General features: G+C 42.8%; 2 protein-coding genes across 11 annotated transcripts in view; one reads left to right on the top strand and one right to left on the bottom strand.

Moving 5' to 3' along the window:
* Cacna1e (calcium voltage-gated channel subunit alpha1 E) overlaps positions 1–25,122 on the top strand; it is a 476,043-nt gene that overhangs the window by 281,332 nt on the left and 169,589 nt on the right. The window lies entirely within an intron of this gene.
* On the bottom strand, positions 15,751–16,338 carry LOC130874888 (60S ribosomal protein L29-like). The gene has a single exon (XM_057770447.1). It carries the CDS (start codon positions 16,307–16,309, stop codon positions 15,863–15,865), a length of 447 nt encoding a protein of 148 aa, XP_057626430.1. The 5' UTR covers positions 16,310–16,338; the 3' UTR covers positions 15,751–15,862.

The following is a 25,122-nucleotide window of genomic DNA, read 5'->3' on the forward strand; positions in this document are numbered from 1 at the left end:
TCCTTGTGGTATGAATGAGCATCCTTTGGGTATATACCCAAAAGTAGTATTGCTGGGTCTTGAGGAAGGTTGTTTTCTAATTTTCTGAGAAATTGCCATGCATATATCCAAAGAGGTTCTACCATTTGCACTCCCACCAGCAATACAGGAGTGTTCCCTTTACCCCACATCCTCTCTAGCATAAGTTGTCATCAGTGTTTTTGATTTTGGCCATTTTTATAAGTGTAAGATGGAATCTCAGAGTTGTTTTGATCTTCATTTCTCTGCTGGCTAAGGATGTTGAGTATTTCCTTAAGTGTCCCTCAGTCATTTTAGATTCCTCTGTTGAGTGTTCTGTTTAGGTCTGTACCCCATTTATTTTTTAAATTGGATTATTTGTTCTTTTGATGACCAGTTTCCTGAGTTCTTTGTATATTTTGGAGATTAGCCCTATGTCTGATATGGGGTTGGTGAAGATCTTTTCCCATTCTGTAGGTTGCTGTTTTGTCTTGTTGACTGTATCCTTTGCTTTACAGAAGCTTCTTGGTTTCAGGAGGTTCCATTTATTAATTGTTTCTCTCAGTGTCTGTGCTACTGGGTTATATTTAGGAAGCAGTCTCCTGTTCCCATACATTGAAGGCTACTTCCCACTTTCTCTTCTATGAGGTTCAGTGTGGTTGGTTTTATGTTGAGGTCTTTGATCCATTTGGACTTGAGTTTTGTGCATGGCGATAGATAGGGATCTATTTTCATTCTTCTACATGTTGATATCTAGTTATGCCAGCACCATTTGTTCAATACGCTTTCTTTTTTCCATTTTGTATATTTATTTTTTGCTTCTTTGTCAAAAATCAGGTGTTTGTAGGTGTGTGGATTGATAGCTGGGTCTTTGATTTGGTTCCATTGGTCCTCCTGCCAATACCAGGATGTTTTTAGTACTGTAGCTCTGTAGTAGAGTTTGGAGTCAGGGATTATAGTGCCTCCAGAAGTTTCTTTTTTTGTACAGGATTGGTTTGACTATCCTGGGTTTTTTGTTTTTTCATATGAAGATGAGTATTGTTCTTAAGAGGTCTGTGAAAAATTTTACTGGAATTTTAATGAGCATTACATTGCATTGGTTGATTACTTTTGGTAAGATTACCATTTTTACTATGTTAATTCTACCTACCCAAAAGCATGGGAGATCTTTCAATTTTCTGGTGTCTTTTTCAATTTCTGTTTTCAAATATTTAAGGTTCTTATCATACAGGTCTTCTACTTGTTTGGGTAAAGTTACTCCAAGATATTTTTATGTTATTTGTAACTACTGTAAAGGGTGATGTTTCTCTGATTCATTTCTTAGACCAATTATCATCTCTGCAGAGGAGAGCTACTGATTCTTTTGAGTTAATTTGTATCCTGCTACATTACTGAAAGTTTTTATGAGTTGTAGACATTCCTTGATAGAATTTTTGGGGTCTCTTATGTAAACTATCATATCATCAGCAAATAGTAAGAGCTTGACTTCTTCTTTTCTGATTTGTATCCCCTTGATCTCCTTTTGTTGTCTTATTGCTTTATCTAGAACCTCAAGTACTATATTGATATGGATAATAGATATGGAGAGACTAGACAACCTTTCGACTGAAATCCTTAATGTGACCCATAAGGCATGTGCCTCCCCCCAAGTCATCTTTCTCAGTGGCTCCTGTTTTTTTTTTTTTTCCTCTCATCATCCTGGCTGCTGTTGGTGTCAATATCCCCTAGAAAATCTCATGAGCCTTAGAATCTCTGCTCACACAAGTATGTCTGCTTGGAGGAAGCACTCTCTAGTTGTCCCCTGCTCATTGTCATCCCAGTTAAAGGGATGTATGCTTGGGAATGTCTGTTTTGAACATTAACCATAAACCAAGCTGGTTTCCTTCAGAACTCATGTGCCTCTCCAAGTTTTCTGTGGTGTACTCAGCACCATGATACTATTCACGTATTTGAGCAACACTTCCTTTAATGTTATTTCTCATACTAAATGAAAGTCTAGGGCAGCCTGACTATGTCTGTCTTGTTGACAGTGATGTCTCTAGGGTATGGCCCCATGCCTGGCCCATGTAGAGGCTGAACGCATTACCGACTTTGTCTTGAAAACTTCTGTGCCTGGAGTTTTGATTGCAGCACAGGGGCAGGGAAGAACAGAACAGGGCTTCAGAAAGGGTATGATAGAAGTTTTGCTTTTAAATGCTCCCCAGCTTCCACGCATTCTCACTCTCAGTTTTGCAGTGTTACTACCAGCTGTACAAGTATACAGTCTTTCTAAGTGGAATTCTTGTGCTTCTTGAAGATTGTAGCTTGAATTTATTTTCATATCGACTGTTTGGTTTTCTTGACTCCTATATCTACATAGATACCTCTTGGTTCCTGTCTTAGCAGCTATACCTTCCTCCCACCCCCCACCCCCCGACCCCAGGACTATATCCTAGAGATCCCAGGCATCCCCAGGGCCCAAACTGCCTGAGTTATGACAACCTAATAGCTGTGTGTTCTTGATTCTGGTTCCTAGTCTCTAGAAGCTCCAGCTCTCTGCAAAATGCGAATGAGATTATTAATGGTAATGATACCTTGTCTATCTTTCAGGGTTGTTGTGATGGTGAGATGAGTTCATTTATGTCAAACACGTTGAAAAACATGAAATTCACTGAGCTTGTGGGAATGAAGCAAAGATGTTGGGGAGTGAGGAGAGCAAAGCAGTCATTCCCAAAGACAGGGGAGAAGAAAGTTTCCAAGAAGGTGGAAGAATTGGGATGGGTATGATAGGAGGCGTTCAGGCAGCATTCTGGCCAGATACAGAGGGCAACTTCAGCTGAGATTTTGAAGATTTTTTTTAAATATAACAGCAGTACTTTACTGATGTGGACAAGCATTTAGACATCAAGGCTTGCTAGTAGTAGTTTGTCAAGTCTGAAGGACCAAGGGGAAGAAATGATATCATCAGAGTCCAGTGATCGCTGGAAGCAAGGAAGGGCTACCCTGTGAGAAGGATCTAGTTGTACTAGAATTGTATCTGGAAGAGACCAGATGATGCAAACCCTACTGGAATTGCATCTGGAAGAAGCCACAGTTCAATTGTCCTCGTCCTGCAGGTGCCTCCTCACAGGGATGAAGTTGGAGAAGGTGGGTAAGGTCAGTGTAATGCTCTGTCTCTTTAAGAGACAAGCCACACCCACTCCCTTCCTGCTTGCAGCCTCAGCCCCACCTTCTCGCTCTTTCTGTCCCCTCTCTTGAAAAGGCAGCCTCTCTCCCCCCTCTCTTTCTCTTTCTCACTCTCTCTCTCTCCCCCTTTCCCCCTTTTCCTTACCCCCATAACCCACCTTAGTAAATGTTCAATTTTATTCTGTATGGTGTGCCTATATCTGTGCCGCCTACCCACTGCCTGCCCACACTGCTTGCCGGGGACCAGCCAGCTGCCACATGGCTGGGGACCAGCCACCTTTGTTTGGGGATGTGCCATGTGGTCTCGACCCCGCAGCAAGCTGCTGGGGACTCACAGCAAGTCCATTACAGTCAGTTGTAGGACCTTCTTTCTCTGGTCATAGAGAAAGGGATGTGTGGGTGGGGGACAAAGCAGAATAGGCAGGAACAATCTAAAAGTCATAAGGATGTCATTGTGAGAAGAAATGGAAAGGAGAATAAATAGTATGAGAAATATCAGAGTCTAGAAAATATTTAGGGGTCATTCAAAGTCAATAGGAAGTAGGATTTAAGAAATATGTATGTAATGGCCATAAAGACCATTGTCAGGCTTAGGCAATCCAGGAAGTTGGGAGGAGCTCCAGGAGATGTCTCAGTAAGAGAGCCATCCTGAAACCTGTCTACAGAGGTATTATGGGCAAGCGGTGGGTGGGGAAAGGAAGCAAATCAGATGCTGAGGTAACAGTGCTTGAGGGCATAGCAGCCTGTGTGGGAACAACCAGAGAGAGAATGGAAAGTGCAGGGCAAAGGGGGCAGTGGGAGGGGAGACAGTGGGAATGGGCGAGACTCGGATATGGAGACAGTGGGAACTGGAAAGACTCAGGTATGGAGATAGTGGGAACTGGAGAGACTCGGGTATGGAGACAGTGGGAACTGGATAGACTCGGGTATGGAGACAGTGGGAATGGGCGAGACTTGGGTATGGAGACAGTGGGAATGGGCAAGACTTGGGTATGGAGACAGTGGGAACTGGAGAGACTCGGATATGGAGACAGTGGGAACTGGAGAGACTCGGGTATGGAGACAGTGGGAAGCTGTGGGAATGGGTGGGAATGGGTTAACTTCAGGGAACATGGAAGTCAGAGTAGCCCTTAGGCCAGCACTTCAGGGTGAGATTTCTTTTCTCCTTCCCTTCTGTTTCAGTCTCAGGCCAGGGGCTGTGTGACCAGGACTTCTCTGTCACCTTCCTCATTTCTGATTCCCATCACACGTAGTTATCTCAGACTTTGAAATCACAGATGGAGGCTTCGGAGCTTGCTAGGGGCAGTAGTGTCTCCTGTGTCTCAGCCCTTTTACCATGGCTAGGACCAAGTAGGCAGCTTTGACATCAGAGGAGATGGCAGCACTCCTGGGATCTGGACTGTCCACAAAGGATATCCAGGCCTGAAGAAGTAGAGAGTGAAGTCTTTTCTTCCTGGCTTTTCCCTTGCACCTGGTGTTTCTTCCCCTTATCACCTGAAAGAATGTCTCTCCCTCAGCGGGGGGGGGGGGGGGGGCTACCTCCTGCCATTTCTTTATTGTAATGCCAATTCTTATTTAACATCTGCCAAGCACAAAGGTGTATAAGGGCTCTGTGGAAACAAAATGAAATGCTGGCAGTGCCCAGCCTTAGTCCTGAAGGAAGACAAACAGGAAAATAAACAGAAGCCCAGGAGATGTGGAGAGAGAATGGTGCTGGGGGCTGGCTTGCTTGCTTGGTTCCTGGTGGCTTGGCCTCCTCTTTTCGTTTCTCTCTTCCTGGGAAGCCTCTTGCTTTGAAAGAGTGTTGTGTCAGTTTTGCTTGCAGCCAGGCCTGTGAGCTCAGAAGTCAAGATGCTTTGAGAGAATGTGTTAAACGGAAAACAGCCAGGGATGTTGGGAAAGCATTAGAATCAGGGGGCAACTTCCTGGCACTGACCGCACACTGTTCCTTAGGAAGCACACAAGGAAGCTTTGGAGCTTGCTGAGGCATAGTATGTCAGTGGAAGAAGAGAACGGTAGGGTAGACATGTGGGCATAGCTCATTGGCTTCAGTGTCGTTAAGGTAGCTCAAAAGCAGGGTAGGGAGTTGGTGAAGCCTTTGCCCATAAGCCTGGGTGCTAAGAAAATAAACCAGCACAAGTCCTAATATAATAATGTATTCATTGTATCAGTAGGTGTTGAGATAGAATCCAGTTATCTTCCTTGGTTAATCACAATGGAGAGCTGACCATCTGAGGTCATGAGTCCATAACTTGCCCAAGATTGCACAGCTGTATGCATCTCAAATGGGCAAAACCAGGATTGCCAAGTGGGGGGCGTAGTTCATAGGTGAGGACTCCTAACTGGGCTAGAGAGATGGCGGCTCAGCCGTTTAGAGAGCACTGACTCTTTTCCAAAGGACCTGGGTTCCATTTCCAGCTCAGACATGGCAGCTCACAATCTGACACCTTCCACTGGCCTCCACGGGCACCTGGCAGGCACATGGTGCACAGATACACATGCAAGCAAAACACCTATACACGTAAATCAAAATGTACAAAAAGAAAGAAAGACAATTCCTAACTGATTGATGGAATTGCGCATCTCCCACAGCCACCCACATGCTCATCTCCCAGCCACAAAACACAACAACACTCATCTCAAAGACTATTTATGAACTGGATTTGAATGACCGCGCCTGGGAACACAAATCAGATTGCCCTAAATACTATAGTCCAGTGTAAAAATTGTCTTGTGTAGATACTGAGTCACAGAACTAAATGTAGTCACAAATCAAGGCATTTCCCCAAGGCATTACTTTTCAAATATATTTGAAAGGAATAAAGCAAAGCAGGGGAACCTCTGCTATAGGTTTCTGACACTGCTAATGGCGTTCTTAATTTCTAGATTAGTAGAAGCTAGTGGCCGGCTGGTATCCCAGAAGGCTTTCCCTGACAATCACAGAGACATTTGTTATGTCAGACACCACTGAATGGTTAAGACTTAAGGTAGCACGAGATAATCTTGCTCTGGGTTTGGAGTATTACAGCTCTCCGTAGTCACAAAGTTCTAACCATTCAACCAACCTTGTAGAAGCTTTAAAGTAAATGATGCTTCCCACCCCCCCCCCCGAGAACTTCAGTTTATATCAGGATATATCCCAACCCTGTGTCCAGTGGCACAGCTCGAATATTCATTAGCTGGTTGGTTGGAAAAGTCTGGGAAAGCTCAGATGTTCCTGACTGGTGGCACATTTTCTTGTTTAGATGAGAAAGGGACAAAGAAGATTTGGCACCAATACCATAGAGTCTGGGACGTGTAGTAATATTTTGTTAGTAATGTAGCAAATAAATTTGCCTGAAGATCAACGTGCATAACTCAGACAGTAGTCTAGCTGTAGAGGCCAGGCAGTGGTAGCACACACCTTTAAACTCAGGAGGCAGAAGCAGACAGGTCTCTCTGAGTTCAAGGTCACTCTGGGCTATGGAGATTGAATCTATTTAAAAGAAAAACAGAGCTCACACCTTTAATCTCAACACTTGGGAGTCACCTGCCTTTACTACTAGAGAGGTAGAGACCGAGTGATCTGGCTTGGTAGAGAGAGGAATTCAATGCAGGAGGAGACAGGAGCTTGGAGGCAGTCTGAGGATTCATGGCATCAAGATTGTCCCTTTGGTCTGAGCATTGGTAGAGGTAAGAACTCTCTAGTGGATGGCCCCTCTGCTTCTCTGATCTTCAGCATTAACCCCTATATATCTGACTCTGGGTTTTTAATATTAATACCAATTAGAGTTCATGTTACAGTGGCCCCTTCCTAAAGGCCAGTGCTAGCTAACTAATTCTCCCAGGTACCCACTCATCCTTTTGTAACCTAAATACACTGATGTTGAAAGGTCTCCTCCCAAATATGTCCTTAGGCCTTTGAGGGATCTACAACATGTCTATGAGGAGTTGTCAGGAAACCATATTTTATTTAGCATTTTCTCCCTTGCCTGGCCTATAAGACAGAGAGCCTCTGAGCACAGGGTTCTGTACCTTTGAAATCAGACATGCCGAATATTCTTAGTCATGCATTGCTGCAGAAGAGTTGGTTCCAATATTGTCTGTTATGCTTAAATTCACTGGGAAAGTTGAAATGAGGCCTTGTGACCTTGATAAGGTTTTATTTGGAAACACATACTCAATATCTATAACAGCAGTGGTGTTCTAATTAGCTGGTCTCCAGAAGACAAATATGGTTTTGGTCATGTAGATACATAAAACACACACACACACACTCACACAAAAGCAAAAACAAAGAGAAGAGAGTAGTGTAGGGGGCGTGGGGGAATATGGTCAACATATATATATATGTATATAATATACTTGTTTGAGAGTGTTCTTATATATCATAGAACCATATACAATGGCTGTATATAATTTAGAAATTTTTTATAAAAAACTTTCATGTTGGAGACCTCTTGTTAACCTTGATGGGCATCTTAACACCTTCCAGTGAGACTCATGTACAACTTAACTCACTGTGTAGCAGCATGCAGATTTGCCTGATTTAAATTCAAACACCACAGTAACTATTTCTATCCCTTTTCACATGTTAGGTGCTATCCTGAGAGCTTTTATCTTCCTTGTTTATTCCCACTTCTCACCATCTTGTGGTGCTAACATCACTACCATTTCTTTATAGACGAGAAGGCTGAGACTTGCAGGTTAGTAGCTCATAGTGGTCACGTACCTATTCCTTTCTAATGGCTTCCCACTTCCAAAAGACTGGCCTCGGTTACTTCAGGAGGTTCAAGTTCCTCTGTACCTTTGGGATCCTGAGCCTCTGAGCCATGAAAGGAAGATGGAGGCCAACTCCATCCTTGGTCCAACCTCTTTTCCCTTATGATCTTTTGCAAGTTTCCCCATAACCACTATTGGCATGCCTCTGCCTCTCAGTGTCTTCCTGTGGAGATTATTTCCCTCCCTCCCTCCCTCCCTCCCTCCCTCCCTTCCTTCCTTCCTTCCTTCTCTTTCCTTCTCCTTCCTTCCGTCCATTTGTCCTTCCTTCCGTCCATTTGTCCTTCCTTCCTTCCTTCCTTCCTTCCTTCCTTCCTTCCTTCCTTCCTTCCTTCCTTCCTTCCTTCCTTCCTTCCTTCCTTTCTCTGATACTTACTCATATTTGCTATGTATTAGGCACACTGTGGGTACTGCCCTAAGCAAAGACTCTGATTTCAGTTACTTCTATATTTGCTTCATGTAAGGACAATGTTTTCTCTGGAAAGAAGTTTGTTCTAAGGACTTAACCACTAGACAGCTTTGTCAACTGACAAAAAATGCAAGGCATCAGCAGGCAGGTGGTGAGATGTTTGGGGCAGGTGTAAAGCAAAGACACCTGCCTCCTTCCCTATGGATACTAAAGATCAGGGAGACAAAGTGGGTGATTTTAAACATGACCTGAGGGGCTGGAGAGATGGCTCAGAGGTTAAGAGCAGTGACTGTTCTTCCAGATGTCCTGAGTTCAATTCCCAGCAACCACATGGTGGCTCACAACCATCTGTAATGAGATCTGGTGTCCTCTTCCGGCCAGCAAACATACATACAGACAGAACACTGTATACAGAATAAATAAATAAATCTTTAAAAAAAATGACCTGAATCTACTTCTAGTGGACTGTCCCACTTGATGACTTGTAAATTTGAAGACGGTGGGGTATTTCCTTAGATAGAAACCAGTGCCCAGCCCTTGGTCCCATCCCTACTTTGTGGCTAGGAAGAGGCACTAGGGTTGTGTTGTCACTGTAGCTACCCTAGTAGACTAAAAGCTGTGGTGTTGAATGAGCCTGTTAGCAGACATGCGTAAGTCCATGAAGAGCTCATGTTGCAGCTTTTAAGGTGAGGACTCTTGTTCCTACTCATTCTTATGTAAAGTTCGCTGTTTACCTCTCACGCAATGATGTCTAAACATACACTCCCTTCCTGCTGCATTTGCGGGGCAAACTGGTGTCCTCTCATTCAAAGCAAAAATCATCTGAAGGCCAGTGCACCAACCTAAGAGTGAAGACAGCCAAGCCATCTGCAGAGTCAGTTCCTGGACAAAACAGAACACTGTCAGGGGAGTAGCATCTTCCAAAAGGTGGCCTTCAGAGAGATGCTGGCTGGTCAGGGAAGCAAGGGGAAGAAGAGTCCCCAGAAGAAAGCAGTAGGAGTCACCCAGTCCCTCTCAGGAAGGTGGTGTTCTGCCTAAGGCTTGGGTCTTTGGGGTCTTCTGGAGGGAAGTCAGCCGATTCTGCTGTTCAGCATGGTACCACAGCCCAGTCCAATCATGGGACATTCCTCTCCTGGCTCTGAGCAATATTCTAATTACAAGTTAACATCTACAATGCTTTGCTTTTAGGACTGTGGATTAACCTGAGCTTGCATGGAGTTTGGTGTCAGTGTGATATTGCCATCAGCATGCTCAGTGTGGCGTGTCTGACTTGAAAAACAAAACATCATGACTGATGAATCAGATTGTGAGTGAGCCATGTCCCAGTCCAACCTGGGACTGTGCAGAATTGACCCAGGGAGGTATTTCCTTCGGATCCTTTGGGGGGGGGGATCTTGTCTGAGCCCCAGGCCTTTGGCACTACTTCTCATCTAATATACCATCGAGCTCTATGGAACTTCTTTAGCAGTGGGCAACAGGACACTTCTGTGCACACAGAGACTATTATCACATTTATTGTCCACAGAGATGCAGTGGTCTACAGTGCCCAGCAAGCTACCTCCATATTCAGGGTTGTTTTTAAATGTAATATTTTACTAGTTCTTTGAAAATTTCATGCTATATATTTGATCCCATCTGTGCCCTATCTCATTATTCTGTCTGTCTTCTCCCAGACCAAACTCCTACCTCTCTCCTTTTGCTCATTTTCTATAGTATTGTTGCATATATACATGCATATTAATATATAAATGCAACTTGCTGAGTCAGTCCATTTAGTGTTTGTATGTATATAGTTTTAGGGTCGACAGTTTGGCATTGGCTCACTAGAGACTCGTTCCTGGGGAAGACTGATTCTCCCTTTCTCAGAAGTCATTAATTGCTTATAGCTCTTCCTTTAGGGTGAAAGTCCCCAATCCAAGCTAGTATGTCAACTAGTGTTGTCATTGCTTAGGTCTTGTTTAGGCAGCCATACTGTTGAGATTTCATGGGTGTAACCTCCTTGCCACATATAGAAGATACTACTCAAGCAGATATTCTGAGCTTCTGGCTTTTACAGTCTCCCTGCTCCCTCTTCCATGATGTTCCTTGAGCCTTTGGTGTCAAGGTTGTATTGTAGATATATCAGCTGGGGCTGGGCAACCCATGGTAGTTGCTCTCTTCATTCTGACCAGTGGTAGCTTTCTGTAATAGTCTCCGGCTACTGCAAAAATAGGTTCTTTGACGAAGGGTGAGAGCTAGATTTACTTTTGGTTATAGGACATGTATTTAGAATGTAGCTAGGAATTATACTGACTGTGGGACATGCATGAGTAGTTTATTTCCCTCTGGGTCCCATGACCTCACCAGCCAGGGGTTGCTGGCTAGGTTTACAGTACCAGCACTAGTTCCTTCCACTTATTGGACCTCAAGTCAAATTAGACAGTTGTTGGCAACCCCAAGTGCCTTTTGGGGATATCTTGCCATACTGATCATTTTTATGGTTCATAGGTATCACAACTGGATAGGACCACTGATTGCTTTTCTGCCTTGGAAACTTGTATAGCACCTTATATGCGATGAGAGCCAGTCCTTAGCGGGGACTCTCCCAGGTCAGTTCCATCTCAGTTGTCCAAGTCATGTGTCTGAAGAGTGGTGTCCTTAGCAATAGGACACCTTCAGCTTCCGGGAAGTAACCAATGGCAAGCAACAGCCCTGTGTTTGCTGCACAAGTACTCAGGTGGGCTGCAAACTTTGTTTACTGCCTTACTCCAAGGTTATGATGTCACTCTCCTCTTTTATCACCTATGAGTTTTAATGATTTTTGCATATGTATATAGGATACATGTATGTGCTTATGTATGCATGTGTGTATATATGCGTGTTCAATTATATGTGTATATTTGTATGAGTATGTGGACTCTGAGGTGTCATCAGACGTCTCTCACTACTAGTCTCCATCTTAATCACTGAGGTAGAGTCTCTCATTTGAAGTTACAACTCATCAGTAGAACTAGGCAACCTAGAAAGCTTGCTTTGGGGTTTATGTCTCTGCCTTCTAGTGCTGAAATTGCAGGTTGCTGCAATGCCCACTTTTTATATGGGCTCTGGGGATCTGAACTCTGATCCTCATGGGTTCGTGGTTGGTGCTTTACCGATTGAGTCATCTCTCCAGCCCTTTATTTTTCATGCTTAGTTTCCAGTTACATGGAGTCGATTTTTTATCTATGTCGAAATATGGGTTAAAACGCATTTCCCCGTAAAGGCATCCACTTAACCTGGCACCGTTTATTGATGGTGCCTTTTCTCAAGTACCCCTACTGACCTGTATCCTAAGTCAAGAGTCTGTTTAGACATTCTAAACAGAATTTTAGATCCTCTTTTGTGTTTCTTTTGTTTTTCCTTGTACTAAATGGCACAGTTTATTCCTTTAAAAGAGTTTCAATAGATTTATTCATTTCATTTTATGTGATTTTCCTGCATGTATGCATGTGTGCTGTGTGCATAATTGATGTTTTCAGAAGTCAGAATAAGGCATAAGATCCCCTGGAACTGGAGTCAGTCTGTGATGGTTATTAACCACCATGTGGGTGCTGGGAATTGAACCTTGGTCCTCTATAAGAATGAACAAGTGCTCTTAATCACCAATCCATCTCTCAACCCCCACCCAGTTTCTTAATAACTTTATAATAAATTTGATGTGCTGATAAAATTCCTTCAAACTTACCATATTTGTCTTAATTATATAATTTTTGCTCTCAGCATTTATACATATATATTTTAGAATTAATTGGTCATTTTTCACTACACTCCAGATGGAATTTTAATTGGGACTCCATTGAATTGGTAAATTACCAGAGAGAACTGACATTCTTTTAATATGTTACCATTTTTATGTTTTATATGGGACCAATTAATTTATTATTAAAAACTATTTTGATGCTACCATACTTTGCATTCTAAAGTTATATTTTCTAATATTTTACTAGCATGTAAATTTACAAGTTCATTTTGTCTGTTGAAGTTATACTCAGCTATGGTGATTATCTCACCAATTTTAGTAGCCTATCTGAAGATCTTTTTGAGTTTTTTTCTTGCCATTTGTGAGTCATGATAGTTTAATGTTTTTCCTTCCAAAACCTTTCATTTCTATACCTCTCCCTTGTTTTATTTCTCTCTTGTCTTCTTATACTAGCTAAGACTTCAAGTATAGATTGAGAAGAAGGAGTAATAATGTTGTGCCCAAGAATCTCAAAGGGAAAACTTCCACAGTGATCTCATTATATGTGAAGTTTGCTGTAAGTTTTTCATAGACACCTTTTTGAGACAATTTTTAAACAGCTGATTTTACTTTTCAGTGCTGGAGTTTGAACTCAGGAACTTACACATGCTAGCTCTACTAGTAAACTGTCTCCATAGCCTGCTTTCTTTAGGCAAGGTCTCACCATGTAACTGAGGCTAGCCTTGAACTCAGTAGCAGGCTCAGGATGGCCTGGAACTTGTGATCTTCCTGCCTTAGCCTTCAAAGTACTGCAGCAATAACACTGTGTCTTGCTCCTACATTTGCTTGATGAACAGAGATGAACTATACTGATTTATTTTTTGCATCTATTGTATCATAGTACAAAAAAATCCTATATTTTTGAAACAGTGAACTATACTGATTTTTCTAATGTTAAAGTTGAAAGCTTGGACTTCATTGTGCCATCTTTGTTGTGATGTGCTTCTCCTGTGTAAATGAGCCTGCCTGTTTAGGATAACCTTATCTGTGTTCAATAGAAAATGCCCCTTTCATGCAATGGTCTTGGTCAAGTTTTGATATTAAAGATGAATTAGGGAATATCTTCTTTTACTACTCTTAAAGATTTTGTAAAATTCAAATATTTTTCCTTAGAATTCTATTTTGGAGCTATCTGGGATTATGGGTTTGGAGAAGAAATTATCTATGTGTATGTATGCAACATGCATACATTATTTGCATGTATTATGCACATATGTACATTATTTATCTCTATGCATTGTCTATATGTATGCATATGTGTGCATTGTTTATGTGCATGTGTGCACATGTGTGTGGTGCCAGAGGTTGATGTCAGGTGACTTCCTTGATCTCATTCCACCTCATATGTTGACTCACTGCCTACTGTTGAATGCAGAGACCATCCAGTTGTCTAGTCTGACTAGCCAGCTTGCACTAAGGCAGGAGCTGGGAAAGAGAGGATGACCTGACCCTCTGCCTCTGCTTCCTGAGCCTTGAGGCTATAGGTAGGCTGCCTTACCTAGCTTTTCATGTGTGTTTTGGGGATCTGAACTCAGGTCCTTACCCTTCTGCAGTCAATTCTTTATCCTCTGAGTCAGCTTTCCAGCCTAGCCAGTGCATATAATGTATAATATATAGTTTTTAAACTTTGTTGCATATAACTATGTATAATGTCCCCCCCCCCAGTTTCAGAATCTCTTATTTTTTAAGTTGCATCTGTTGATCTTCGCTTCCTGCCTTTTTAACTAGGCTTGCTTGAAGCCGATCAAGTTTCTTAGTCTTTGCAATTGTTGGATCTGTTTATTTTCTTGATTATAAACTTATTTTCATTTCTATTCAAGTTCTTTATATTTCTTCCAAATTTTGGAGCTTTAATGTGCAATCCTGTTTCAGCTTCTCAACATTTTTATGTGTATTTATTCTGATCAGTTTTTTTTTAATCTGGATTATTCAGTGTCTGTTATGGGTTGTTGTATCTGGGCACATGTTAAGTGCTTGGCCAGGTAACAATGAATAAATATGTGAGTGACTGCCCGGGACAGAGCTAGGATGATCAGTTTGTTCAGCAACAAGCCAACTGCGCGACACCCCTGGAGCCTTTGTGTTCCCATCTTGGAGTGTGAGGCAGGCAGTTCCATGCTTGTCTTTTCCTTTTCCATGCCAGCCTCCTCATGAGGACCTTTGATGTCCCTCCCCACTCCCATCACTCATAATTACAGCAGCCACAAGAATCGCATGTTCTCTGCCAGCGTCTAAAGGGCCCTTCCTTGTCAATGTTCTCCCCACGAAAGATTGCCTCCCACACCTCTCTCCATTACAAAGGAGTCCAAATGACTCTGGGTATTTTAAGGGGTACAACGTTGTGACAGTGACAGGATGATGTGGTATTAGCACAATGACTCCATTGGATGTGCCATTAGGGCTTTTCATGTCATTTGGGTGACTGCTGCTTTGTCCACATTTAGCTAGGTGAGTCCCAGAGCTGAGGGAGTTTATTTTCAGTGTGGGGGAAAAAGGCTTTTTGGATCTGCATGGCCTCCCCTCCCCTCTGTGTTTAAGACTCCAAACTTCACATAGCTTCCCCCCATCTTAAAGGCAGGAGGCTATGAGAGTGAGTCCTTATAGACATTCAGTACTTTTAAATTTTATTTATGAACTAACTATAAACTGGCAATGCATGTGTGTGAATTTATCTGGTTACATGAGAGGGGGCAGGTGGACCAGAGAGACAGAGAGATGTTCTTGAGAAAAGTAGGAAGATGCCAAAAGGGGGTTGATATGGCAGTGGATATGGCAGATGCCACTCAGAATGGTAGGAGGGACTTTGTGAAATCATTTGCCTATACCCTCTATCCTTGTATAGATGAAATATCCCCAAACAATTTATGAACAACATACAAATATTTTGAAGTATTTAATTTACCTGAAGAAGTTAAAATCTGATTCTGATAGCTTCTGAACTTCAAGGTCAATAATTATATTCACCTTGATCACTGTTGTATTTCAAAAACTTAATTCTCTACCTAGCAAGTTGTCTGTGCTCAATAAATATCTGCTAAGTGAACACTGAATACATTCCTGCTGCAAGTAAACATTCATTTAAGGTTACATTTCTTTATGGCATCTGGCTAACCTGTGACTAAAGCCCTTCTTAAAAGATCATCAATAATCTATTGGCAGGTGTGTGTGTGTGTGTGTGTGTGTGGTGGCTTTAAGTTTGTTAAGTGAGAGTCCAACAGATTTTCACTAAGTGTCTTTTATGCATCACACATTGGCTTGGTTGTTGGAAATGCAGCAAGGAGCAAAGCAATTAAAATCCCTGCTTTCATGAGATGTACATTACAAACAATGTCGACATCAAAATAAGTAAATGATGTAGTCCTAGATAGTGGGACCATCTGAGAGAGCATGATGAGTCTCAGGGACAGGGCCTAATGGCTTTACCTTGCTATGTGTGTGGGTGTGCACACTTATACACACTTATACACTTGCATGCACATGCCATGGTGCCCCTGTAGGGGTCAAAGGACTAATAGTAGGAGTTGCTTCTCTCCTTTCATTGTGTGGATCCTGAGGAATTGTACTTAGATTGCCAGGCTTAGAAGCAGGTGCTTTTACCAACAGAGCCATCTCTGTGGTCCACAATGATTTTTTTTGTTGTTTTTGTTTTTGTTTTTTTAACAGAACTTGCCTCAAGTTTATTTGTAAAAACAGCATAAGGTCCTGAACATCTGCAAATACTGTGTAGGTGTTCACACCAGTCCATCTGTCTTCACATTGGCAGACTGAGACCTTTTTTATGGGGCCTTCACAGGGGCCTGAGCACCTTTGGGAGCCTGAGCTGCAGCTGAGGCCTCTGCCTTGGCTTGAAACTTGGGCTTTGTTTTTTGGAGCCTACGACCCCTGGCCATATAGCTTCTAATCCGCTTCCCAAGCTTGGGGTGAGCAATTAAAGCCAGGCGGGTGAGTTTGTGGGTGGGGCCCTTTGGCACCTTGGGCTTCACCACCTGGGGCTTCACCAGGGCCTTGATGGCCTCCGCACGTGCGCTCATGGCCTTTGCATTATTTGCCTGCATCTTCTTCAGGCCTTTCTTGTTGTGCTTCTTGGCAAAGCGCATGTTCCTCAGGAACTTGGAGTCAACCCCCTTGAGAGATTCGTATCTTTGTGACCGGGGTTTCTTGATGCCATTTCTGTGCCATTTCCGGGACTGATTGTGTGTGGTGTGGTTCTTGGACTTGGCCATGGCTGGACTGTAATCGGCGGCTCCCGAAGCGCCTGAGACCAGAAGAGAAACCACAATGATTTTTTTTATAGGATAGTTATGACAGGTCTTATAGAGAAGTTCACTTTATGATGTTTTGTATTTGTTTATTGTGTATATGTATATGGGTGTGCCCCTGCCATATTATATGTGTGGAGGTTAAAGAACAGCATGTAGGAAATGGTTCTCTCCTCCTGCCATGTAGAACCTGAGGGGTGAACTCAGGTTGTCAAGGCTTAGTGGGAGACACCCCTTCCTCCTGAGTCATCTTATGGGTCCAATAAGTTCACTTTTGAGCAACTCCCTGAAGTAAAAAACTAAGCATGTGCGTGCCTGGAGAACAGGTGTTCTGAATGGGAGCAGCCAGTGTGGAAGTCCTGAGGAAGGTGCGTGTCTAGGGGGGATAGAAAAGAGCTAGACGGCTGTGCAGATACAGTCTGTGGACAATCGGAACTGGGTCAGGCAGACCCTACAGTTGACAATGAGACTTTGACTTTCAGAAAGCCTCAGCAGAGGTTCAAAACCACAGTGAATCATCTTACATTTTCACAGTGTCATTCTGGCTGCCATGGTGAGAGGAGACAAAAAAGAGGCAGAGCTGGAAGCAGGCAAAACTTTGGGCGGTAACTGCAGGAATACAAGTGAGGGACGCTGATAGTGACTTAGGGTGGCGGTGGTGTGGGCGGTAAGGGGGCATGACATTCTGGTTAGATTTTTGAAGGAATGTTTATAGACCTATTGATGGGCCCAAAGTAGGATATGAGAGACAAAGGCATTGGGGTTTTTGCCATGAGGAATTTTTGAGGTGGCATTGTAAATAAATTGGGGAGTATTGTGGGAGAAGAAGGTTTTATAAGAGCAATAAGAATAAGAACTCAGTTTTAAATATACTGACTTAGGTGTGGCTTGTAGATGTCCGTGAAAGATATTAAGTAGGGAACTACATATATGATTATGGAGTTCAGGATAGAGATTGTGGTAGGATGTGTGTGAGTGTGTGTGTGTATGTAAATGTATATGCTTATATGTGTGCATGTAAAGCTTATCAGCCTATGAATAGTTTTTAAGGCCATGAAATCTAGAGGCAATCAAAACTGATGTCATGAATTCTCTTGGTATATGGCTCATAGGTTTTCCCTCTTGCAAGACTGCTATGTAGTTTCAGGACCTCTCTATAAGCAGCCACACAGTACAAGCATGAGTCAGCTCTGCAGATGAACCTGCAGGGAGAAGGAGGGTGCACCAGTCTGAGTCTCATGACCTGCGTGCAAGCTCTGTGTGGCGAGTCCGCTCCACCATCATCCTCTCAGTGAAGGGAGTCCATCCTGACTGCTATTACAGAGATGCAGATGAACTCATCTGGATAGTGTCACTTCACTCTGCTGACACCTTCCTCCTCATATTGAAACATGGGACAATGTCTACAGATGAATTTGTTTCCTATTTTTTTTCCAATAGTGCATTTATCTCGAGGTTAGATTTAGAGGTAGAAGCGACAGATGAACTGGAGATGAATAAATGCTTAGGAATGGTCAGTACTCAACTACCCATGAACAAAACCCCGAACACAGCTTCCCTCAACATGTTGTCAGAAGTGTTCTCTTCTGAGAGGTCCTAAAAGGACTGTACTACTTCCATGGTGCTACAATGGGTACCAGAAAGGTGCAGAGAGGGAGAAGATTGGTGGGTTCCTGTAAGGAACTTATCTAATAGTTGAAATAGCAATACAAGGCAGAAGGTGCCATGAAACAGAAGCATGGATTTGGGTTGTAGTTGGTTTGGTAGAGTGTTTGCCTAACACACATGAGTCCCTGAGTTCCATGGATTCCTAGCACCTCATAGACAGGGCACAGTGACATCAACTTGTCATCCCAGCATTTGGGGAGGTGGAGACAGTATGATCAGAAGTTTAAGGTCATCCTCAACTACCAAGAAAGTTGAAGGCAAGCCTGGACTATGTGATACCTGTCTCAGAGGGCAGAAGCACAATGTGGTTAATATAAGTTATTAGGTAATTAGAGAACAGACTCCTTGGTGCTCTGGAGTCAGAGAAAGAACATTAAAACAGGAGGTAGGGGTTGAGCTGGCCTTTGTGGAATGGGGAAATGAGTAAAATGTGGCAGGTTGGTTTCCTTATGTAGTTATACAGGTCATAAGAACACAACTCTAAAGTGCACTCATTTATATAATATTCTTTGTACATCTTTAGCCTCTCCTTACTGGAGAGATGATCTGGTGAGAAAGAGTATGGATAGGATTAGGAGGCGGAACTATGTATCAAATATCTGTTTGATCCTAGCCAAACATCTGTCTACTCATTCAGCAAACAAAGTGCACACTAGTGAGAAGGCCACACTAAACACAGTGGGACATTGGTGCAGGAAAGAGGTGACAAATCATATGGGTTCATGTCACATGTACAATATAAAATGTCAAGTAAGGATCTTAGAATTTTGTCCCATGGGCAATTGGTAGCTATATAGTGTTTTGAATAAGTATTTGAATATAAGTAAGCATTTGAAAGACGTCTTGACACCGGTGTTTAAGGTGGCTTGGTCTACGAAATGGCACATGGTAGAAAAGCTGAGGAAGACCAAAGGCCAGGAAAAGAGTAGGGAGTATTGATAGGGAGTCAACAGAAAGACATGGAATTGTTTATAAGCAAGGATCCACAGAAAGTCTAGCACATCAGCTCCTGGCAAGTGCTTATTGCTGCCATGAATCTTGAACACAGGGTGAGACAGAGAAAAATGAAATGCTGTGTTGTCTCTGTGTCTGTCTTCTTCTCTGTCTCACTCTCTCTGTTCCCTGCCTGTGAATAAGAAGTGCATGTCCACACTTCAAGTGAGCCTGCTAATACTGAGATGAGACTTCAGATAAGTAAGATGAGAAGCATTGAGTTGACTCAGGAATGGTCGAGACATCTGTCTTTGGTGGAGATCACTAATGATTTCAAACATGACCAAATATTGTTAAACTTGATTTTTACTACAATCCTATAAAATTGGTATTGCCGTCTCCACCATCTGATGAGGAAACCAAGATGCAGAGAGGCTGGAGGACTTACCATGGAACTCAGAAATGGCAGGGCATATCTCCAGCACTTGTCTGTAGAGCTGAGATACTGGCCTATTATCTCTAGTGGTGCCTTGGGCTATGTTTCATGGACTTCTCTGTGATCGCAGGGACATCCTGCAGAGTATGGAGGTCAGACAGTGCTAGGATGGAGGAGAGGGAATTTTCCCATTGTTTGCTCTGTTTCTCGGGGAGTAAGCCCTGGCATTGCCCCAACTCTTGTAGTGTCAGGCCCTCATGTAATTGGATGTACTGGATACATTACCTCTTCAAGGTGAATAATAGTAACAGATCCGGTCAGGCTAAGATGTACAACATGGGCCTTCCTTCCCTTAGTGCCCAGGAAAGCTTGGACCATTGTCACAGTATCACTAAATAGCAAGAAAAACAGGCCCTACTCCTCTCTTGTTGCTTGAGCTCAGTCTGCTCCCCTTTGGCATTGGTCCACCAGAATGGCCTTATGTTCTCATGTGCTAGCACTGAGATTCCTCCAGTCACTTGGAACTCTGGGAAAGTCAGCTTTTGCCTAGGCAGGGGGCTATTCTCTCGGAGTCAGAGATGGAGCCTTTCCTGAATATGAAGGCGAGTCAAAGCTAGAGGAAGTGGAAGTGTATTAGTGTACTAAGATTGCCTTAACAGACTACTCAGTCTGGGAAGCTCAAACATCAGATTCGTTTTTACCAGCTCTAAAAGCTACAGTTCATGTATTGAGGTGTCAGCCTCCGTTGGAAGTGCTGTCTTTGGCTTCCAGATAACAGCTTCCTCACTACGTCCAATCATAGCTCATAACATTTCTCTGTGCAAGTAAATCCCTGGAGCACATCCTTCCATGCCAGTGTATCTGTTTCCTCTATAAGGCCTCACGCTAATGAGGTCATTTTACTTTTGTCAACTGTTTAAAGGCCCCTTCCCACATACATCACATGCTGAATTACCGGGAATAAGGCTCTGACATGAAGTTAACAGAGACACAGTTCCGCCCCTACAGTGGGGAAAGCCCTCACTTCAATCCTTCCTTCTTTTCTTGTCCTCACTCCATCCAATCCCTTCCTCTTTTCTTGGAGTTTACCACAGGCTGGATCCAGAGAGCAAAGGACTGGTGTTTGAAGTGGTTGCTTAGAAAGACCTTGACAGCCCACTCATCATGAGGAGTGTTTGCTGGGTACCTTCCAGCAGCATCCAACCCCTCACACGGGGATTTCCCGTGGTACACGAGACCTTCCAGTTTCATGTATTAAACTAATTAGGAAAAAAAAGTTATTTAAAACCAATACTTTTTTAAAAAAAAAGAAAATCAAATCAGATATAGCAACTGGTACACAATGGTAATGAAAGTTCATAGGTCATTCAACAAGCACTACCCATCCCAATCTCACTTTAATACTCAGCCCCTCAGCTAAAACCATCACTGCCCTAAAATATTCTTCTTAGCTAATTTGTGCCACAATGGCATCTCCATTTTCTAAAACTTCTGTAACATCTCACATATATAGGGGCTAGCTGATATGCATTATGTGGGACTTTGAAATTTACTTTTATGTATACATTCATCTATCCAATAAACTAAGGCCTTCAGGGACAATGCCCATCCATTCCTGATCTAATTTTTGATCTACCTTTTGACAGTCACAAGGAGAGGCACTAAGTAGATTTCTCACATCTGCTGAATGATTGCCCAATCAATGGGTTTGTCTGAAGCAGGAATATTCTTTGGGCTTACAAATTTAGAAATTCTTGTTTAATCAAATAAGGTGTTTAGTAGGTTATCGTGTAGACTTTTTGAAAAAAATTTCAGTGTAACAAAACAATTGCATCTGTCTTGGATGTGTGATGTAGACAGAGCACAAAAGCCACATTGGACTGTCGCTTCCCCCTGCCTCATGCGCTTCTCACCTTAGGGGTTCCTCAGCCTCTTTTAGCATCTTTCACCATTTGGAAAATAAGAGAATGTGCTCGTAGATGCCCAGTACTCTTCACTTTGGCTGCAGTTTTTAGAAAGTGGAGGTGATCCGGAGAAGGGTTCTGAAGCTCTGTCCAGCCGTTCTATGAGAAACATTGAGAATGATTCATCATGCCAACAAAGATACAGGGACGAGGACAGGTGGCGTATTAGACATATTCTCTGAGGTCACTCTCAGCAATGAAACTCTGAATTCATGATTCATAAGAACCCTTGAGAAACTTGTGGAGCCCCATAGTCATCAGCAAGAACATTTGCGTAGATTGTAAGTAGGAGTGCTCGTTAGCAGAGGTTTCTGGTCAACCAAATGCTGGGTGAGTACATATTATGTGATTTGATCTAAATTCAGGAAAATGTGCCCTGAGCGTAGGACTTACATAAATTTGTTTAATTGCATTGATGTAAAATGTGCAATTAAGAGGGCAATGAGAGTGGTTGTCTCTGCACGATGGTTGTGGGTAATTTTTACTTTCCTGTTTATGCTTTTCTGTACTTTTCAAATGCTCGTCTGCTATTTTTATAATTAGAAGAAAAGGAAAAGAGCGAGGAACACTCAATCAGTGTAAAATAAGGAATCCGAAAACTTCAGAAGCTACTTTAGTTCACCTTGGTAAACATTTGTCCGTGTCATTCAACAAATATGTTTCTTACACTAGCACAAGTATTCAAGGGTTACAAGGATTGAGTCAAGATGGAATGCGCTCATGGGAAAAATGTTTCACAGAAGACCAGCTAGGCCTTGTAGGGAAGGTTAACAACTTGCAGGCTAGGGTAGGTGGCCATCTCAGGCGGAGGAAGCCCTTGCACCTGGGAGATACAGTCTGCTGTGAAGAGACTAGGTCAGGCGAGGTGTACAAGATGGGTCCTGTTGAAGACATTCAATGACAGATTGGACCCAGGTTGCTATGCTCATAGCTTCTAACTGGCAAAATGCCACTGCAGGGTCCTACCCAGAAGAATGCTGTGCTGGCAGACTGACTGGCTGAGGGGAGTTCGGGGGGGGGGGGGGGCGGTAAGGTTAGCACAGTAGCTCAGACTGCAGGGATGCTGTCTAGACATCTCCGGTCCTCCAGAAGGAGGTTCTTCTAAACGGGGATACTTCTTCTTCTTGGGCTTCTCGCTAGTGTCCTTGATTATTACCATTTAGGAAGGTAAGGGTTTAAATTATATCACTAATGTATTTTCTTGGTGGGTAAGGCTAAAGGCTATGAAACCTGGATTTATATATAGTCTTTCATAGCTTTAATGCCATGTCTCCATTCCCCTCCCATGCTATTAGCCTTTAGTTCATCTCCATTCTAACATTAAAGAGAATAAAATATTATGAAGTCCATGTTTGGATATATTTCATAATGTAATAGGGTAGACGTTCGTTTGTTTGCTTGCTTGCTTGCTTGGTTAGTTTGGGTTTTCGAGACGGGGTTTTTCCTCCATAACAGCCTTGACTGTTCTGGAACTTGCTTTGTAGACTAGGATAGCCTTGAACTCACAGAGATCTGCCTTTCTCTGCCTCTGTGAGGGCTTAGATTAAAGGTGTTTACCACCACCCAGCTTGATAGGGTAGATCTTTTAACAGTGGTATCAGCTAAGTCAGATTATCTTAGAAGAGAAACCAGGGAGCTGCTGGAGGAGGAACAAGACTAGGATGGGCAGAGGTGACTGGGTGATGTCGGTAACCTTTGAGATCTAAACAGCTTTATGAAAACCTCAGCTGCCTCATAGCCTGCGCTGTGCTCCTCTTCTGAGCTCATAACAATTGCTGGGGCCTCGTAGGAGTTTTCCATTTAGGAACTGTCAGGTGGAGCAAACCTCAGAGAATGGAAAACTTCAGGGAGTCTATGAGACCAAGTAGGAGGGTATGAAATAGACATGGTGGCTCCACTTCAAAACAAGGCCGTTGTACGACCGGGTTCCCTTTCTTCTTTTCCTTTAAAAAAATCTTTGTGCTCTTGTGACTCACCCTGGATGGCCTGCTATTATCTATGTAGCCCTCAGGCTAGTCTTGTATTCATAACAAGCCTCCTGTCTCTGCCTCCTGAGTGCTGGGATTATAGGCATGTGCTATTAAGCCCAGACTGAGTGTATCAGTTTATTTAAAAAATAGAATCCTCCTTCCCAGGAGCTCATTGTCAGCAGCCTTGTTTTTGTAGCCTTATTATGAATTCCAAAATATGTCACATCTGGAAGATCTGTGCTTGAAGTGTGAATGTTACCACAGGAATCCTTTTTTTTTTTTTTTTTTATCATAGGAAAGTCTTTTAGGTAGGGTGTTTTTGTCAAGACTAACTTGGAGAAAATTGGCTGCTGTTAGGGATAAATGACAGTGATCATTCTACAACTTGTCTAGAACTTGAAAATGAATATTTAGATTTTTTTTTTTTTTTTTTTTGGTTTTTCGAGACAGGGTTTCTCTGTGGTTTTGGAGCCTGTCCTGGAACTAGCTCTTGTAGACCAGGCTGGTCTCGAACTCACAGAGATCCACCTGCCTCTGCCTCCCAAGTGCTGGGATTAAAGGTGTGCGCCACCACCGCCCGGTGAATATTTAGATTTTTGTATTAGACCAGAAACCATTTGTCTCAGAATCAAAGATGGCACCTGGAGAATGGCAGCCCGCAGTCCTGAAGTGTGGGCAAGCCTTTCTCTATGAACCAGGCATATTCTTGAGATCCTGTGTGTCAGTCAGCTTTTTGTAAATGCCATCTTTTCTTTTTCCTTCATTAACTTGCCCTGTAATTTCAGCAGTGTTTAATGTTCATCCCTGATTAATCTGAGTTGGTAGCTAACTGCTAACATTCAACTCAGGATCTCAGTACTTCTGCCTCACTTTTCTTGCTTTTCTTCTTTGCTCTTTTGTCAACAGATACTTAAGGAATGGATACTATGTGCCAGGTACAGTAACAGGTGTGGGGAATATGAATAAGGATGACAGGACAAATAATAGCTGTCGGTGACAGAGAACCCAAATCCTGTGGGTGCAGAGCAGCTGTGATGGCAAAGAGCCCTGTTGTCTGGACTGGGGAGGGACAGCTTCCTGGACTGAGAATGGAACAATTCCAGGGTATGAGGAGGAATCTGCTCCTGTGATGCCTAACTGAAGAACAGCATCAGAGACATGGTTGGGGCTGGTTTTCTAGAGTGTTGATAATAGATACTTTTGAAATTAAAAGTCAAGCAATTGACAGTGTATGTTTAGCCTTCTCTGTGGAGGAGAGGTGAATGATTTAGCCTTTATTAACCTATTGGGGTTGAGGGAGCAATTTTTCTTCCTTTCTTTTTTACCTTCTTCTTCTTCTTCTTCTTCTTCTTCTTCTTCTTCTTCTTCTTCTTCTTCTTCTTCTTCTTCTTCTTCTTCTTCTTCCTCCTCCTCCTCCTCCTCCTCCTCCTCCTCCTCCTCCCCACTCCTCCTCTCTCTCTCTCTCTTTCTCTCTCTCTCTCTCTCTCTCTCTCTCTCTCTCTCTCTCTCTCTCTCAATCATGTTGTAGAATGAATGTCTTCAAGAGGACATGTCCAAATAAGATGAAGACCAGGAGAGCATGAATATTTTCATTTCCAATGAGAGCTCTAAGTTTTGACTCAGATTTTTCTATGTTAAAGACAAAGACACAGTGTCAAGATATAACTGATACTTCTGGGGAAAAAAATAGATAACTGATAGATTGAGAAAAACAATGGCAGGTAACAACACAAAGTTCTAACATAACCATATTCAAAGAGTTTCTCCAAATGTATTAGAAAAAAGACCACCAGGCACAGCAGAGAT

Source organism: Chionomys nivalis, chromosome 5 (genome assembly GCF_950005125.1).
Source record: "Chionomys nivalis chromosome 5, mChiNiv1.1, whole genome shotgun sequence".
NCBI classification, from domain to species: Eukaryota; Metazoa; Chordata; class Mammalia; order Rodentia; family Cricetidae; genus Chionomys; species Chionomys nivalis.